This window comes from Mercenaria mercenaria, chromosome 14 (assembly GCF_021730395.1).
Source record: "Mercenaria mercenaria strain notata chromosome 14, MADL_Memer_1, whole genome shotgun sequence".
Taxonomy (NCBI): Eukaryota; Metazoa; Mollusca; class Bivalvia; order Venerida; family Veneridae; genus Mercenaria; species Mercenaria mercenaria.
Genome location: NC_069374.1, coordinates 73,539,310 through 73,559,748, shown reverse-complemented (window position 1 = coordinate 73,559,748; position 20,439 = coordinate 73,539,310). Strand labels below are relative to the sequence as shown.

Here is a 20,439-nt window from a genome sequence, read left to right as displayed (position 1 = left end):
TTTTCCACAGTCTTTAGCGAGTTTTTGCTTTGATATCATACGTATCAAGCGCATCATTGTACTCATTTTTAAATATTCTTCCAAAAATATTGACAAATAGGCCGAAATGTAAATAGAATTCTTCAAAACCCCTTACTTTCGGTTTTGTCGGGGCACCGGCGGTCTCTCTGCACACCAGTTTTTGATGCACAGGTAGGCTCTATCCATTACGCACAGGCAGGCTCTATGCTAATGACTATTTGGACGCGTTATAGCTTAATTCTTTTGGTATGTAGATCTGACATTTTATAACTGTCAGCATCACGCCTTATTTCAAAACGTCAAAAATCAAGCTGAAAATGAATTTACTATTGACCCATATTATTGCTATATTGAAATACTTAAGATTTACCTTGAAGTGACAATTTTTATATTTGGATGTAAGAGATTTTTTATTGAACCAGAATTCCTGAAGACGTCTGAAAAGTCACAGGGCATATTTAAATTTCGGATTTTCAAACCCCTTACATGAACGCTTCGTTTCACAAAAATTCTGTTTGTGTAGTGCTATGAACAGCCGACACCAAAAAAAAGCTACTGAGTTGTTTTCCTCTAAAATTTCTTTCACCAGTGTCGGTTTCAAATGTTGTACGGGTGTAAAATTAAAGCTGCATTTTTATCTTTCCTGTGTTTTTTTTAGATAACACAGATTGTGCAGGTTTTTGAAACTGGTAAGTTGTTTTACTGTTAATTGGGTCGATATCAACATTTTCTTACTAGTACGAAACACACGAGGAGAACTTTCGTTTATTTTAAAATCAAGCCGCCCGAACCCCGTCGGTAACCACCTTGGCACAATAAATGGGCAGTTTTTATCATGACTGAAAAGACCGGTGCTCGCCCGACCTCATATGCTGTGCGGGGCCCGACAGACCCGTTTGAAAAGTGACTTTAGCATTTACATCTTTGAACTGCATATCATCTTACTTGTGTTCTAAATTTATTTGAATCGTTCCCCTGCTTTTAAACAATATAATGTATAGTATGAATTTGCTTTTTGACATTCCCATGCAACGTTGCCATACGGAAAGAGTTCGAATCCTGGTTCTGCCATACAAAATATGTTTTTATATTTACATTTGCTATTCCTATTACACACAACAGCTGTTTTATCGAAAGAAATGTAGATATGGTGAACCGTTTAGACTATCAATATAAATTTGTGAAGTTCCTACAAGTAAGAAAATATTGATATCGACCCTATTAACAATGAAAACAACTTACCATTTTTAAAAGCCTGCAGTCTGTGATATTTGAAAAGAAAACACACAATAAAGATAAAAAATAACTAAACTAAAAAAGCAGCTGTAATTTTACACTCGTAGAACAATTGAAACTGACAACATGGACACTGGTGAAAGAAATTTAAGGGGAGAAATAACTTTTCAAAGTAGCTTTTCTTTGTGTAGATTGGCTGTTCGTAGCAATACACAAATAGATATTTAGTATATTTTGTGAAACGACGCGTGCGTGTAAGGGTTTGAACATCCGAAATTTTAATCTGCCCTGTCAGCTTGGTTTTTGACGTTTTGAAATAAGGCGTGATGGTTGACAGTTCTAAAAAGTCAGATCTAAACACCAAATGAATTAAGCTATAACGTGTCCAAACAGACATTAGCATAGAGCCTGCCTGTGCGTAATACAGAGAGCCGGCCTGTGCATCAAAAACTGGTGTGCAGAGAGACCGCCGGTGCCCCGACAAAACCGAAAGTAAGGGGTTTTGAAGCATTCTATTTACATTTTGACCTATTTGTCAATATTTTTTGGAAGAATATTGAAAAATGAATACAAGTAGTGCGCTTGATACGTATGATATCAAAGCAATTTCTCGTTAAAGACTGTGGAAAAGGTCGGGTTAGTGAGCAGCATAGATATTATCATGGATGGCAGCTCGACTTTTCGCCTCCTCATCCTATCTGGACATTGTTTATAGCAAAGAAAAGCCGGTACCGACGCAAAGAAGTCCGCCGATATGGATATTCACCGTGAATATGACCAAAATGACATTTACAAGCATTAGAAAAGTTTATTACATTTTGCAGTTGTGTTACAAAACGGGTTGTGATGTCCAGTTCACACTGTAATAGCACTTCAACCAATTTGTAATAACTATGACAATTTCTTTGATTTAATGAATGTTAACTTTGATTTTCCAATTAATTGCCTTCTTTTAGTGAAACATTAAATATTAAATATTAAAACATATTGTCGAAAGAAGGAATCATGACATCTTTACCTCCGTCACTTTTATTCACACAATGAAACTTAGAAATATGACCGAATGACATTTACACACAGTATGAAAGTTTATTACATTTGCAGCTGTATTACAAAAAGGGTTGCGATGTTCAATTTACATTGTAATAAGCACTACCACCCGTTTTGTAATAATTTTTAAAAAATCATTGATGTCATGAAAGTTCACGTTGATTTGCTAACCAACTGCATTTTTAGTTAAAAATAATGAGCTAGAATTATATGTCAAAAAATATGACACATGACATCTTCACTTCCTTGTCTTTATACACATAGTAAAACTTGGAAATATGACCGAAATGACATTTATCTCACTAGAAAATTTATTACATTTTGCAACTGTATTACAAAACGGGTTGCGGTGTTCAATTCACATTGTAATACGGACTCCAACCCGTGTTGTAATAATTGTAACAATTTCAATGATGTTCATTTGATTTGTTGACTGCTTTCCTCTTTTTATTTAAGTATAATTAGTAAAAGCCATATTGCCAAAGGTAAGACACCTGACATCTTCATCTCCTTCACTTTTATTCACATAATGAACCTTAGAAATATGAAACAAATGCGTTTACACACACTCAGAAATTTTATCATATTTTGCAACTTTATTACAAAACGGGTTGCGATGTTCATTTCACATTGTAATTAACACTCCAATCCGTTTTGTAATAGTTATTACAATTAACAACTTTATTACAAAACGAGTTGTAACAGAACGGTGCGCACCTTCTGTGCTTGTTTTATCTTCTCGAGTTGTAAAGTAAAATTAATATTCTTTTACAGATGTTACGGCTAATATGCTGAACGAAGGAAAATTCCGGGAAGGTAAACTATTATATGACAGTCATATAAAGAGTTTATTCATTCTTTTAAAGGCTGACATTTCCTTTGTTTAAAGTATGCAACATACGTTTGAAATGGACATGAGACTGATACTGATAATAGATTGCTTCATTGTATGTCCTATTTAGTTATTTGGTAATAGTTTCCAAAAGAATCTCTTGCAATAGTTCGACTATTTGACTACCATTTCATTTGATACGTATTTCTGAATATCATTGTGACACAAAGACATCAACATTTCGGAAAAAAAATGTCTGCCATGTAGGTATAAACAGTAGTGTGCGGGCATGCGTGCTTGCTTTCTTGCATGTGTTTGGTGATTTTTTTAAACAATTTTTCAGTCCTATAAGCAATGTGTACTGTAGCGACCACACTGTCCAGTTTTATAGTGCTGCCTCACTGGCTGGAATATTACGCCACAGACATTTGACATGATATCCCATCCTGCTACGTTATATTGACACCTAGAACTATGCTGCTATACTTAGCGCCAAGATAAGAAGCTTCTGTACCAATGTTTACCTCTTTAATTACGCTTGAAGCAAACACTACCACTAGGGTACCGATGCTGTATGAACATGTTGAAAATGCACACAAAACAAAATCAAGCTTGAGTTCAGGCCCCATTTTCGCTAAAAAAACATAATTAATTGTTTAGCTAAGTTTGTTATTTCAAATGCTTGATTCTGCATTTTTTTCGTCTTCAATGGTGACCTTTTCATCTATATTGTAACCGTTTATGACTATTTCACATATCAAGACACAACGGTTGTGAATTTTACAGAAAACGAAGTATAGAAATAAGAAATATACTTAAGAAAATATTTCGTTTCGTTATATTGTGTTTAAATAGAAATGTCATACTTACGTGACTGAAATAATTACTGCAGACAAATACTACAAACCATAGCATAATTAAGCTATAAATACATTGTTGTAGAGAAAATATCAACATTAAATAACAATGACATAAGCAATAGCACGATTTTGAATTAACTGACTTAACTAAGTAATTAGTTAAAGTTTTATTTTCATGAAATTGGGGCCAGAAATCTTAATATTGTATGGGTCTGTACCTATTATTGTACCAAGTGTTAAGTACATACAAAAACTGTTTGACGTCTATGTACATTTATTTCTAGTATGCGCACCAACCTTTGAAAAATGTTACACAATTTACGTCGGAATACCTCAGATGTTGTGGGATGATCTATTTCGATTTTGCGCAGACAGAAACGCTACATTAGTAACTTTTAAAACAAAATTAGAAATGGAATATGTGCGACAAGCTGTTCTAAAGTGGCTGGTGGATATAGACATTATTGGTATACGAAGAGACTACTACAGTCTTCCTCTCGTTATAGGTACATTATATTTTACACTCACTTTATTTTCCTTTCCTCTACTTGCAATTTGTAATAATTTTTTTTTTATCTAGCTCGTTAGCAGTACCACAAATCTATTGATAATTAAAAATCTACGATCTAGTTTGTAAATGTGTTTTTGACTTCCTAATAGCAAAGCGTTTGTCGCTCCGAATAGTTGAGCAATTACATATTTGTAGCTTGGGTAATTTTGCGATTGCCTACTTGTAACTGAGTAGTTAGGCGATTAACTATTTGTACCCTGAGTAGTTAAGCGATTGCCTACGTGTACACTGAGTAGTTCAGCGATTTCCTATTTGTAACCCTGAGTAGTTAAGCGATTGCCTATTTGCACCCCGAGTAGTTAACCGATTGCCTTCTAGTGCCACGGATAGTCAAGACTTTGACGCTCCGATTCCATATGGAAGAAGAAGCAAGCAAACTGCATTCCAGCTATTTTTATTATGTAATATATATTTTCGTGTAGACAGTTGTAGTTACAATAAACGGCTTCAGCTCATAAAACCGCTCACTTATCCTGTTTTTCTAACAAATTAGGATTATTGTTTGAATAAGCAACTGTCATATTGATGTTACATTTTTATAGTTTTCATTTTCAATCTTGCCATTCGCGATGCTTGTTTTCTGAGAGAACGCAACGATAATCTCTACATTTTGTATAGGTTTGACCCGTTATGTGATTGATAACGAGAGACACAGAGACTACTGGGTAGATGGAAGACTTTTGGAATTCACAGCATGGTATTGTCATGAAACACTGACATTTCATACATTCATGTCATATTTATAGACATTAAAATATATTAATTTGCTGTGTGTAAATGACTGATAAAAACACAGAAATGCTCATCTGAATAATTATGAAAGGAAACAGACTGGAGTCTCGATTTTGATACTTTCTTCGCGCTATCCAATATTTATCGGTTAATTTTATAACATGTTTTTATTATAATTTCATCGTAAAATGAAGAAATATGAGTTTGAATCGGCGTTCTAAACCAGACGCATTGACTTCTTAGGTTATATAGTTTCAATCTATTTTACTATGTAAAATATCTAGATTCCCTCTTTCTGTATAGGATATAAGACTCAAACGATCCAATATGTAAAATACTGGACGGTCAGCGCTGAGGACCAGTATTTTACATATTGGATCGTTTGAGTCTTATATCTTACTTAAAACATTGTTTTTATGACATAACCAATAAAGAATTACGTATAAACCATTGACGTAAAATATTCATAAAGTAAATCGGTTTTTATTCACTGTAACGCATTTAATATCAGTTGCTATATGATTATGAAATACTCTGTAGATCCTCATGACCATTTTACGCACGTTTTTCTCATAATGCACGATTGCGTTTTTCACGTGGTTCTCGCCTTCGTAATATTGGACTTATGTTAGCCCGGGATTCTCGTGATGCTAATATGAATAAAGACACTGCCTAGCATGGGGATTTATCTTTTATATATATCTACTTACGAAGAAATGTTCAACACTCAAAAGAAATAAAACTTTGCGCTAATCAGTTTACATTTAGTGTCATCATACCTCTTATAGCGAATATCATAGTTTGCAAAATTTACGGAAAGCCGCGACGGTGACGTCATGCACCGCGTTCTGGCACTGGCTTTAGGATTTTATTGTTTGTTTGCACTCCACGCAGAAACTTGACAGCCTTTACACTTCCTAACTGTTTTAAAAGTGTTTTTCAATTACATGTACAGTTTTCATTACATAAAAGAAGTAAAAAGAATCATGTTGGCGCGGTTTACGAATTTCTGTGACTGATTCGGGGTGCTCGGATGTTCTTGCAGACAACCAGTCTGCGTTTTGAACATAAACCGGAACCGGAAAACATCGAAAAAATTGCCTCAGTATATGCAGACAACAGAAACGAATAACTATATACGGACGTTACCGTCTCGGGGATTTTCATCCCCTATTAATTGTGTTAACATGCACGGAATAAGCAGTAGTATTGTCACGAGTGGCGGCGGGAGGAAAGAAATTTTGTGACGTTTTGGAAACAAAAACTGGATTTATTTTAGTTCATGGCAAGGTTATAGTGCTTCTGTTCTTTTTATTTAAGCGTGAAACACTTCCTTGGTGTTAAAATTTACAAGGGTATAGTGGATGAGGATAATGTTTCACTGAAAGCGTAGTTGGAATCGGGCAGTTGGAGAAATTGACTGCTGCATGTGCACTGAATGAGAAAATGGGTTATTCGTTTACATGCCTGGCAATATACTATTGTTGTGATTTATTAGTTCAATGACAGTTTTTGTTGGGTTGTACATGAATTTGCCCGAAAATCTTCAAATTCAGTGCAAGACGACTCAAGAACAGACACGTTTAATCTATTATCGGATACAGCTACTGGTAAGTCCAAACCATACTAAACTTGTGATATTATTTTCGTTCCTGTTAACTGGTTAATACACGGCGCATAGTGGCGAGGCGGAAGCTGAAAACTAAGGAAAACTTGCTTTCAATATAAATTTTTTTGTGCACCCGAAACTACTCTTATTTAAGTTATAATCACAATGGATGACAGTGCATACGGCACTAAAAGGGGAAATATATTTAATGTAGTCCCGACTGGTGTTCTGAAAAATATATTTGATATCATTCACTTTGGATTTATTAGATTTTATTTCACTTAAATCTCAGTATTTCACCCAAAACAGCGAAAGCAGAAAATGAAATAGAATATACGAGTACAAAATTCAAAAATATTGCGACAAAACTAAGGTTCATGTAAGTACATGAACTGTGTCCCTTATTTGCAATTTTTTTTCTTTTCCAATAGGCAGTCTCACAGACTGAACAAATGTGAGCAAATGCTTCACGCTGGCTTCAAACACAAGAAATGAAGGCATTTTGTTATACGTAGGGTGCTATAAACGTTTATATTTTGAAATAACACCCAGTTTTTTTGAAAAAAATTTCAATACGGATAACGCCTAGGTTTTCAACGGAAAATTTAGGGTATTGGATAAAATGTGTTAGGAGGATCTAGAATAGTCACTTAAATTAATAAGCATTTATCGTTTTTATCGTTTTGAATGGTATACTTATAAATTAGCCTGATATTCTATAGAAAAACCACAACGTGTTTCACTTTTTCCGCAGTATTTTGCTTGAAGGTACACTGAATGTAATACTCAAATAAACATGAACTGTAAATTCTTATAGACTACCAATAGATTCAGAAAAGAGGCCTAGAAATTGCTTTTGATGGCATTTTTGTTAATGCCCGACAGCCATGTTCATTGTTAACTTGATAAAAATTGGAAAAGTTTCTTGGGGGCTGTCGGCTTCGAAGGGTCATAGTAAGGTCACAGCACAAGGTCAAGGGTCAATAGGGGGCCTCCGTGGCCGAGTGGTTAAGGTCGCTGACTTCAAATCACTTGCCTCTCATCGATGTAGGTTCGAGCCTCAGTCAGGGCGTTGAATTCTTCATGTGAGGAAGCCATCCAGCTGGCTTACAGAAGGTCGGTGGTTCTACCAAGGTGCCCGCTCGTGATGAAATAATGCACGGAGGGCACCTGAGGTCTTTCTCCACCATTAAAGCTGGAAAGTCGCCATATGACCTATCATGTGTCGGTGCGACGTTAAATCCAACAAAAAAAAAAATAATAAACAAGGGTCAATAAGTGTTATAAACGCCAGACTTTCGCCATTTTTGCTACATTCTTACATAAACTTGTATTTTTTATGTAATAATGATGAATTTGAGAAGTAAAATAAATTATATCAAAGTTATTTTTATAGATCGAGCTTAACTTTTCGTACGCTCTGATTTTTTGCACATCAATGAAAGCTATCTTTCTTATGTATCTAAAATTTCCGTTTTCAGGGTAACAATTTACATAAAGGCTGGTTGGTTATCTATATGATTGTCTGTATATGAACAGTACAGGAAGAAAAAATCTAAGGCGTGTATTTTGTAAAAACTAGTACAGTCATTTTTATAGAATGAGCTTAACTTTTCGTACGCTCTGATATTTTGTACATTAATAATAGCTGTCTTAATTTCCGTTTTCAGGCTAACAATTTACATAAAGACTGGTTGGTTATTTATATGATTGTCTGTATATGGACAGTACAGGTAGAAAAATATCTATGGCGCGTATTTTGTAAAGACTAGTACAGTCAAACTTCGTTTGATCGATTTCGGATTATCCGATTACTACTTTAGGCTCGAACTCAGCATCAGGGTTATATAATGAATACTTCACGTTGGCTTGTATTACTGATATCTCTAACACATTTTGCTGTCCCGTCGAGCCCTAGCAAACATTATTTGACTGTACAAACTGTTGACAGATCTATAGATTCCTTCGGAAGCATAGAGCTCGAGGACGTAAAAATGGCAAACAAGGTTTGATTAAGTCTGTTTGTGAGATAGTATGAAATGTGCAAATTCTCTCAAGCATTATCTAAAATGGTCTATCCTGTCAATCAAAACTCTATTCCAGTGGTTTACGCATGTGTTGTAGCAATTTCATGAATATGTGCGCGTTTAAAATACTGTCTATGTATAAAAATCAAGCGATATCAAAATGAAAATATAAATATCAGATAACCGCAAATGCTTGTTTTCTTTCATTCCATTTGCATGAAAATGGTACTCTTCAAATTTTGAATCAGCTAAAAAAAATTTATTTGCACATTAACATAAGGCTATTATAACTGGTAACCGCTCTTCAAGTATTTTCAATATCCTTAATTTTGTAAGTATACTGTGTGTCATTGAAATGTTACCACTTATATATACCACTTTATTTTTTATACAATATCGACGTCACCTTTTCATGGTATGTGCCTATCACTCTCAGACCCCGACTAATCATGTCTCCTTACCCATTTCATGACTGCTAGGTGAGAACAGCCCGTGCGACGTGCTATTTCACAACATGAAAGTCCGGTGTCAACCATTCCAATGGCCTGATTACGTTGATCGTCCCTTAAACGTGGCACTCTTTGCAAAAATAGTCTGGTTTTGAATGTTTTCCTCTTAGTGTGTCCACTAACTTGCAAGTGAGATGAATGATTTGCGATAGAGGTTGCGTACATGTTGACCATGCTCGGAAAAGTCATACTGCACATGCAGCCAGTGGCTCAAATAGTGTTCATCGCATTCGACAAATCTTGACACCAGTTACTTCTCAGTTAGGTCAGAAACAAAGTTGTCTTATGCTTTTACATAGTTCAATGCGATTTTTAAAATATAATGGCCAATAGGGTGGTACCTTTTCAGTGACGCTCAGTATATTTTTTGGTTCTGTAGATGTAATAACTTCAAAAAGGCTTGATAATTGTCAGTGAATTTGATAGTATATAGAATGTTATTAGTATTATCTTTATTACTGTGAATATAGGGGCAAAGCATGTTTGTTTTCCTGTTACAACGCCTTTAGACTTCCGAGTGATTAGTTGGTGATAGAACCGGATAGAACAAACGTGCCAATGTATCTCGAAAGAATCTACTGATGCTATGTGAGCTTACGCTATTGTAGCCTTATACGTAGAAAAAAAAAATATATTGTCAATTAAATTCTGTGCGGAATGCTAATGAACTACCATAATATAAAAACTTCTTATATGAAAAAATGAATAAACCCCATGACACTTCACAAGCTATAGACGTTTAAGCCGGACATATTCAATCGGTAGTATTTGTTTATTACTACATCGGACTCACAACCCCGCGATCCTTAGATCTGCGCTCGTCTAATTGAGCTAAAAGTACTTGGTTGTATACATGACAGTTAAGTGATTTTAACTATTTGCGTAAGAATTTTATACATTTATATGTAATTCATTTTTCGTTGTAGTCTTATTCCTCAAAACCTATTATGTGACTTTTGCTTTAATCTCTGCCAAATTTTGACGGCTTTGAATGAAAATTGGACACATTGTTTAATGACCAGTTCAATTAAAAACAGCGATATTTGTTGAACCATGACAGTTCAAATAAGGTACCCCCTCCCAAGAAGAAAAGTGTTACAGAATGAATGCTACTTGGTGCTGGTCTGTATGCGGAAAGTACGTCTATCTGCTGGATTAAACAATTTTGTCATTAATGTGGTGTCATAAATGACGTCACAAACCTGCTATAAAATTAACATAGTGGAACATCAAGAATATAATAATTTGAATTTCATTGAATTAATAGGATCAAAGTGTACTACTGTGATTTGGAATTGACTAATCATGTGACTTTTAATCTAAAGGTCACCTTATTGTTACCCTTACGGTTAAATAAATTTACATCAGCCTATGCTCGTTTTTATGTTATATTATAAAAAAGTAGATCTAATCATTTAACATTGTGTAAAACATTCATTCAGATCTGTCAAAATTTGGCGATAATAGGGGAAAAAACAGATGTGGAGTTAGAAAAGTTCTTGATTATATATTATATATATACGCATCATTTTGCTACCGTTTAATAACTCGTTTTTAAATGTACAGTTTTGACCTTGACATACCTGTGACCTTGAAATTACATTGAAATAACCATTGGATTTGACAGTACCAAAAATATTTCTGCAGTTGATCCACATATAAAAATTAGCAAACATGTCAAGTGAAATACACTTTGCCATCGTATGCCACTTTCTCAGATATATATTATTCTATATAATATGATATATATATTATATATGCATATTTTATATTATCATCAGTTTTATTTACAAAATACTAAAGGGCGTCGAGACACAATATGTAAACCAATTTAGTTGGTATATGAATATGAAATGAATGCACAGTGACATAGTTTATTTGTAAACACACTCATTTGACCTTTGACCCCATTAAATTGTAATGAAGAACCCTAGGAGGCGACAGCCCCTTTTAAATTTCATGTTCGATCCTAAGGAACACTTTTATACTAATATCCGAGCATTAACAAAATATGCCATCAGAAGTCACATTTTCCCAAAATATTGGCAGACTATTATGGTTAATGCTACATATACCTGTCAATACCCATAACAAAAATATCATTTGCAGGCGTTTACATGGACATTCAGAAACGCGTAAGCATTAGTTTAGTTTTTTCTATGCACAGATGTACGGATTAATTCGGAAAATGTGGATTGTGACATAACAAAAAAATGGGCTATGTATGAGGATGCAATTATTCACTTAACTTTCGTAAATTCGTAAATTATTACTATCATTTTTATGCTCCCCGAGGGGCGAGCATATAGTTGCCACTTTATCCGTCATTCCGTCCGTCTGTCCGGAGTATAACTTGAAAAGTGTTAAAGGCATTTTATTTAAATTTCACATAACCATAGAGGCCATTGAGACAAAGAGAAGTGTCAAAGAACCATAACTCTACCTAACCTAGTTTTTGAAATATATCCCTTTATTATACAAAATAAGGTTTGTCCGGAGCATTACTTGAAAAGTATTAACGGCATTTCATTGACACTTCAGAAAAATGATAGAGGCCATTGATGGAAAGTTCAGTGTCAAAGAACCATAACTCTACCGTACCTAATTTTTGAATAATCTCCCTCAAGCATCGGGGAGCATCACTCGGTTTTACCGATTCCTTGTTGTGACTGAAATACTGTTAAAAGGGTAATTCAGTGCGGGGAATCACGTGATTCTATTTGATGTTAAGCACGAGAAAATGGCGTCGAATCCTTCTCGATTCAGCGAAAATTAGCCGTTAAATCAGGTATTATTTTTTTATTATTGCATATTTCAACTTGCGACCTAGCCCACAACCTGGCCATTCGGACGCGCTTTCCGATGCTGTATGGAACAACTATCAAAAGCTCCTGGATTATTAGAACACTTCGACCAAAATTTTGATCGGCCAGAAGTGGGCGATGGTGTTTTACATGAACGTAACACTTTTTTACCGAAATCTCCTCTGTATGACTGCCAAGTGGAGGTAAAAGACCATAGAAATTGTTTATGTTGTTTGATGTTAGCCCACGGGATAGTTACACTTTGCAATTTTAACAATTTCCTCTTTTTCGGACGGGTTTTGTCTAGTGGTGTTATTCACGAACGATAATTGGAGGTGATGTTATTCACGAACAGAATAATGACATTGTTCAAAGTGTGCTTTTAGTTTTGTTACATCCATCGTGTATAATTACTGATTATCCAAACGATCAAAATGATCTGTTAGACAGTGTGAATGTGAAATAGTATAATAGTATCAATGGAAATACCGTGTATCAGGTTATTTTCGCGTTCATCAAGTTTCACAATTTTCCGTCAGATTAAATCACGAATTTGAAATGGCAGATTTTACATTTTGCGTTTTTATAAAAGGGACATGTTTATTTTGAAACGAGTTCCTTAAAAAGAGGGGTCACACTGCGTCGGTGAAAATAAAGTTTAAATGTTGTCACATTCCCGTTCTGAAACACTGGTGTTCTCGCTAAATTCGCTTGGTTCTACACATAAAAGATCAAAGAATAAAGGTACATGAAAACGAAAAACGGGGGATATTAAAACATTGATAAATATCAAACAAAGGATTTTTACAGATAAGAACTTGTATTTTACACAAATCGGGGGTCCTTAAACATTGTTGTAATTTTGTCAAACAGAAGAATTTTCACAAGTAAGTACCACAGGCACGGGTCCAGTGTACATTTTTTTTGTTTAACAGTGTTTAATATAATTTTTTTCAAACAAATATACTTTATATATGTTAGTCAAATGAAAAAAAAAAGTCGATGGCAAAAATTCCGGTCATAGTGTCATATACATTCAATGTAAATGATACTATGACCGGATTTTTTGTCATCGATTTTTTTCTTTTGACTAACATATATAAAGCATATTTGTGTGAAAAAAATTATATTAAACAAAAAAATATACACTGGACCCGTGCCTGTGGTAAGAACTGTGTTTCACACTTTACGAGGGTATCTATCGTTAATATATTAGTTACATCGTCTAGTACTGCAGGCAATAACATTTAGCGACAAATTCAAAAAATTCAAAGGTATATTTACACAACTTAAACTTTCGTTCACTCAGTTATTTCGCTTGTGCTATTGATCGACGGATTAAGAACTCTAGAGTCGGTATGTGTTCCAATGGGAACATGGAATCCATCCAAAGCTCTCGGTTTCCATTCTAGTGACGTCATTTCAACCTTATGACCACGACTTTTCTATAGAATACTTACGTCAGTGAATTAATTTATATAACATGTATCAGTCCGTGGATGAATTCCCTGTTTATTTTTAGAACACGGATCGACTATCGGCCCCAGTGTCTCCAAATATTAAAACTCGCGGATGTTTAATCACCCACGAGTTGCGAACATGTGGAAACATAGATGCACGCGAAAAAACCTGATTTACGGTATATGTTGTAAGACGAAATGTCTCAAAACTAAAACGTGACAAAAACACACACGAACACTAATTGTTTAATAAAGTTTACACACGTTTATTTTCAGAATGACAAGAAAGAAGTCCCGGCTTAGTCTTCGGCCCCCGAAGAAACGACAAAGGTCGAATCAAGTACTTCAAACACTTCCAGCAAAGTATTCAAATAAGAGAAAACATTTAATTTCGCCGTTCAAGTCGCCCTCAAGTTCATCCATTAGGAGTCCATTCCGTTCACCTCTCTATAAATCGTCACCTGCACCAAAAAAGGCAAAACGATCGGCTAGATCACTTTTTGCAGAATCAAGTGCTGCTATTATACATGAAGACGGTAGTGAAATTACGATTGAATCAGGAACAAATGGGCAGACTAAATACATTTCAAACGGGAATACTGTTTTAAACCCGAATGACACACACTTTGAAATGATTGGCGATCACGAAGATAATACTTATTCAAATGAGAGTACATCTTATTCTGATAATCAGCTGCAACGGGCTAGTGTACAAAATGATATAGCGGAAATGCTGCCTTCTGTACTGAACATTCTGGCTAATGAAAACCGCCTTGATCTCACTCTGTTGTCTTTTCTCCGGCAGATAAAAGAAATGCGTTTTCCACTTGATAATATATCGTTTTTGCTGTGGTGTGATGTTGTTCAGTGGTTCGACTGTCGATCGACTACAAATATGCGTTATTCAAAGGAAACCAAACTATTTTGGAAACTGGGTTATCGTTTATTTTGGGAACGATTTGTTACCTTTATGGGGGGATTGAAAAACCACGGTGAAATAATTTTGAATGTAACTGAAGCTGGACAGTTTTCACCCACATCGTCAGATATAAACTTTGCTGTTCCCAGTCCTAAAATATTAAGATCTTTTGACCCGTTTTGTGTTCAAGGAGAAAGAACACCGGGTTTATACAGAGACATAATGTCTGTTTTAGGTAAAAATCTGGAATCAAAATCCGCATGTCTAACGTTTGACGGTAAAAAGATTAAACAAGGGTTGTCAGATGATTCTGGAGATGTGGACTTGCTAGGGTTTGAAAAGAATGAATCACTTACGCAAAGGCAGGAGAGGCTTCAAGAAGATTTAGATCATATAACCAGTATAAAAACCTGCTTAGAAGAGTTGGAGGCAAATGAAACGTCAATAGCATTATTACCACCTGACTGTAAAGAAAAGGTACATAATTTTTTGTCTGAAAAATTAGCAGTTATTTCTAGTAACATTTTCCGGATTCAAGATCTCAAAAGAAGGAAAGAGTACTGCAAGGCTAAACTTATTGAGAAAGGAGGCGAAGAAGACTGGCGTAAAAGTAAGTACGTCTTTGCAATTAGCGCCGTAATTGCGTTTTTGCATGACATTGATGAATTTCTGTCTCAAGGACGCGAAATAACAGAAAAGCTCTGCAAGTTTATTGCTTTCCTAAATGGTTCCAACATAACTGTTGGAGAAAAAATAAACTTACGACTTACAGACAAATACGTTGAAATTGATGAAACAACGGAAGAACTGAATACAAGATTGATAAAACAAAGAACAGATCGCTGGCAAGAAATACGATCTAAAGCAAAAGTGACTGGTAGTACATTATTCGGAGCACTTGGCTGTGAGACTTTAACTCGACAAAAACATCACTTTGATAAAGTAATATGTGGCATTCCGGAGAAGGAACCAAAGGAAGAAATAAAGCAAGCTATGCAACATGGTATAGATAACGAGCAAAATGGTGTGGCTACAGTAGTAGGTAAAGTGTTGCCAGTTTTAGAGCCAGCGTTAATCTTTTGTGAGGAAGGCTGCATTACCATAGGTACAGACAAACAAGAAATATTCATGGTTATATCACCCGATGGAAGCCTCAGGAAGGATTCTAGTCTCCAGGGTACATGTGTTGCAGTAGAAATCAAATGTCCTGTCCGGTCAGTTCACACAGAATTACCACCTCGATATTTACTGCAGTGTTTGTCAGAGATTGAAGCTTTGGATACAGCGTACTTGCTCTTCGTAAGCTGGATGGAAGACGAGTCAACAGTTTTTAAGGTTGAAAGGGACTCTCATTTATTTCAAAAAGCCATGAAATTGGCAATGCAGCTGTACGACTGTGAATCATTCAAACGGCCAGTCAAACTGACTGAGATACAGAAAGACTTAAAAAATGAGATAATCACGAGGAGCAAACAAGTACCTCTGATTGGTAGATTCAAGTCTTGTAAAAATGCAGATTGCGAAAATGTTTATGACAATGATGAATACACGGTGAAGAAGCTTAAACAGTTTCTTGGTCAAGTAACAGATTTGACGAAATACTTCTATCAGCTGCAAAGGGAACGAGCTACAGAAGCAGTTGTTTTTCTGGTAGCGGATTTAGACAGAAGTTGGAAGAAAGAGGAAATTCGTTGTGCCCCTGTAGCGTGGTTCCCCAAAGGATATAGCCTTAACGGAGACACAATGAGAGCCATTGCTGAAAACGTTCATGACGAGTGTCATCTAGCGGGAATACACATACCTTGCTCATCGTTCGATGGACAGTGGCATTCACTCGTTGTAAGGTCTTTAAAGGGTGATGCATTGACTTTGCTACAGCTACAAAAGTTATTGTGGCAAGATGTCGAAAAAATGAAGAAGAAAGATATTGTCGATGGACTGAAAGCTCTAAACAAGGATCCAGAATGGATGGTGGTTATGAAACCAGTCAACAATGACATCAATGCAGGCACCAAAAAAGTTATTGAAGTAACGAATAATGGTACAAGACTGCCCAAATACAGACCAGTAAGAAGACATAAAGTAACTGAGGTATCAGAAGAACATAATACAATCGAGTCAGTCACTCTTGCAGAAACTGTTCCGATAATAATATCAGCTTCAGAGGGCGAAGATGTTCTTGCAATGACCACAGTGAGTGATGGTGCCGAGAAAGAGATATTTGCATGCAATGTAAATGAAGAAGACTGGGCACAAGAACTGAATGAAGTACAAACGCATAAAGATAGTGATACAGAAGCGGATAATACACCATGTACAGAGGTGGGACGAACGAGTTCAGTCGGTATGCACTGTCAAGATAGAGCTACAGTAACAGAGTTTTCTAATTTTACAGAGAAGATATCACAAGAAGATATTAAATGTATTTTAAATCTTCTGAAAACAAGCAAGAACTGTAATAAAAGAGATAAGTGGAACTCGGTTTCTCCAGACCGCCTCAGATCATTCTTTGGTTCGACAGATAAATTAAAGTCATTTCTCGATGTAGAACTTAGAGTAGTAGTACAATATTTGAAGCAGACGAAAGGTCTAAAACTAAAAGAATCAAGTTCAAAAATGACAAAAACTCTTGGCATTGCTGAATGGTTAGAAATAAGTATGAGCAAAATTGATAATGTTGAAAGTCAACGACCGAAGCGATCTATACCTAGAAAGGTAAAAACACTTGCTGAAATTTCGACAAAGGTAATTGAACGAAAAATCAACAAGTTTGAGTTGAATGTTATGCACGCTGAGTATTTATGGCCGAGAAGATACGAAGAGTGGATTACAGAGATACAAGGAATTACAATCAATGGTCAGAGTTATGACTGGTTCTATAAACCAGAGTTCAGCCAAAGTAGAAATCAGTATGAGGTGAGATGTATAGATTCAACTCATCTCATGACAAGAATCAGAAGAAAGAGTTGTAAAGTGGTCTAAATGGCATTTCCAATGAAAGTTGGATGAAAGTAGCAAAGTCCGGAAAAACGCTTCTAACTCCGATTATGATCGAAGAAATAACTGATCCTATGTCTATCACAATGGCAGCAACGCATTTCTCAGAGGCTGTGGAGGCAGGCATGAGAAATAATGGTGACATTCATAGTGCTGAATTATGTAAAGAAGTTCGCCAATGGTGGGAGTCGGAAGACAAACCGGGAATTTCAGCAAGTGAAAGATACTCACTCAGACGAGATTTAAGAAAGCGATTGTTAGAATGTGTAGACTTTAAATCGTTTCCTCCGCCAACCAGTTATGTTAGAGGTTGGCCGATACAACTGTGGGAGGCTTTGTTAGCGAATATGGATGCTAAAGCCTACTTATACACTTTGTGTCGTGGAGAGACTTACAATGTAAGAGCTTTCAGTTCAATGATCGGTGAAACGTTTTTTTCAGAGGTTACACTCAATGATAGAAGAGGACAAGGCACGGTGTCCTGCAAAGAATTTGGTCAGTTTATAGGCAATGCTTTGGAGCAAGTTCAAATTCGCCTAGACCCCGACAGGTAATTATACATAGTAAATATATAATATTAAGGAAAAATGACTTATCAGAATGTTTACGCTGATGGTTCCTATGTCAAATTCAAAACTGGGTCACGGTGGGTCAAACAATTCACAATTTGCCTTTTACCTGTAAATTAAATACACTTTTTCGTAATATAATTATAATCATTCTAAACGTTTACATTGTACAAAAAGAGTTGTCTCCTCTTTACTATTTTTGATCCCGGCATTATTTCTTAAATCTTGAATTGATATCTAACAAGATGGTCATGATGACCCTGGATCGCTCACCTGAGTTACAAGAGATACATGTTTCAATAGCCAAAATGATGCTGAAATATTATGAAAGTATGTTAGAGGGTCTCATTTATGTTCACTGAAAGTCGGTTTTAAGATCGGTGTGCCAAACTGTACATGTCATCCAAATTCTCGCTGTATTTAAAATAAAAAACAAGAAAGTAAGTCATTAGGTCAAGGTCATAGTTAGGTGACCCTTATCACTTGGGGTCATGAAGTAGTTTTAATTAAACAGTCTAGGAAATATGATCTGAAATTTTTGAAGTACATTTTCAGGGGGCACCCACGGATCATTCCTGTGAGGTTTGGTGTAAATCTGTCCCGTAGTTTTCTAGAAGAAGACATTTTTTAGAAAATGTTGACGAGCGGACGTCTGACGACGCACGACGTTCATTGAGCGGTCACAAAGGCTCACCATAAGCCTTAGGCTCAAGTGAGCTAAAAAGTCTTATAACGTGTAAAACTTAAACCAAATGTTATTCCGTGTTGTGTACCAGTGATAACCTTAAAAGTAAAACACAAAAGTAAAACATATTCTAATAAAGTATCTAATAAAGTAGCCCTTTTTTTCAAATAAAGTAAGGTAACTTTATATTAATGACATGTGTTTTTTTTTTGCAGAAAATTCTCTTACAACACATGTCGGTCAACAGTATATAATCTTGTGGAGAAAGCAGAACCGGAGCATACTGGAGACGTTGGGATAAGCACTAGGAACACGGCGCAAAATAACTTGCCAGACAACATCACGCTAAAGTAAATGTTCTTTAAAAGATCTTTAAAAATACCGCATGTATAAACACAGAAGGGTAACTGTTTTCTGTTAGGACACCCCAATCTCCAATGGCGAACTTCAGTAATGTAATAGACCACACTTTATTAAATTTTGTTTTCTATTCTATACCTTGTTTAAACAAAGAGGTAAATGAACACCCCATTACCTACGAATGAATACTGTTATCTATGTATTCTGTACTTTCATTTACACATATTACACTGCAGTAAGCTTTAAGAAGTGATCGACAGGTTGATAGTTCACCATCTATTTCTTCATGTATTGCTTCATTTCTGGTATTTATTGCAGACTAGCTCTCTATTATTTTAGGATTTTTTTTATTGTTTTAGATCTCATACCTTTGACATGCCAGAAAGAGGAAGACTTGCTGGAAAGAATAAATGCTCGACTGTGTCTCTTGATAGAAATTCGTTACAGAAGGGCTCTCTTGGAGTCAGATGGGAAAAGGCTAGAACTAACGAATCAAAGATGCTGCCATCACAGCGAATGGGAATTCAATATGATCAAAATGAGACGACGGTTCTAAAGAAATAAACTGCTAACCATAAAGTGGAACGTTCATTATTTACATTTCGGTGTCTGGAAGGTACTGAAGGAACTCAGCTTTGTTCTTTGTTCAACACAATAAACAAATATGTTGCATTTAATAGATGTTCTAAAATTGAGGTATACACATGTACATACATTCAGAGAAATATTCTTTCTATTATCCTTTTTCATTGAGGTTCAAACTATAGCACTAGTCTTTTTCATCTGGTACCTTTGGACATTGTGGTAGCTTCTTTAAAGTATATATTTAGATTCGCAATTTGTACACATGGCTATTTGTTAATATCAGACGGAATGAGATAATAAAAGTTCCCTGGCAAATGGCTTTAGTTTATATAAATTGAACATCTTTATACATGTACAGTGGGTGCAAGAAATATAAAGAACATGATGTAATGAAAATATTATTTATTTACCTGAGATAATCAAGAGAAAAATCACATCAATTTGTAAGTAAACAGTAACTGTGGTAAAAGGAAATACCTTTATCCCCCTACATATTTTCCTTTAAAAAGGAAAGAAACTACACTCTCCAAACGGGGGTACAATCACCTATGCTCGGGGACGGAAAATCACTTGTTTTCTTAATTCTTAATCACAGGCTTACTTGTGCCATCAC

At 35.5% G+C, this 20,439-nt stretch overlaps 2 protein-coding genes across 2 annotated transcripts in view; both read left to right on the top strand.

Annotated features, from left to right (window-relative positions):
- Nucleotides 1-5,336, top strand: part of LOC123526932 (uncharacterized) — a 31,079-nt gene extending 25,743 nt beyond the window's left edge. The window contains exons 9-11 of the mRNA XM_053523888.1: nt 3,082-3,123; nt 4,284-4,505; nt 5,189-5,336. Of these exons, the coding sequence (XP_053379863.1) occupies nt 3,082-3,123; nt 4,284-4,505; nt 5,189-5,316 (392 nt within the window). The 3' untranslated portion in view covers nt 5,317-5,336. The remainder of the gene's footprint in view (nt 1-3,081; nt 3,124-4,283; nt 4,506-5,188) is intronic.
- Nucleotides 5,337-17,613: 12,277 nt separating this feature from the next.
- On the top strand, nt 17,614-20,301 carry LOC123559660 (uncharacterized). The gene is made up of 3 exons (XM_045351662.2): nt 17,614-18,177; nt 19,097-19,231; nt 19,601-20,301. The coding sequence occupies exons 1-3, from the start codon at nt 17,636-17,638 to the stop codon at nt 19,803-19,805; spliced, it is 882 nt and encodes a 293-aa protein (XP_045207597.2). The 5' UTR covers nt 17,614-17,635; the 3' UTR covers nt 19,806-20,301.
- The last annotated feature ends 138 nt before the right edge of the window (nt 20,302-20,439 follow it).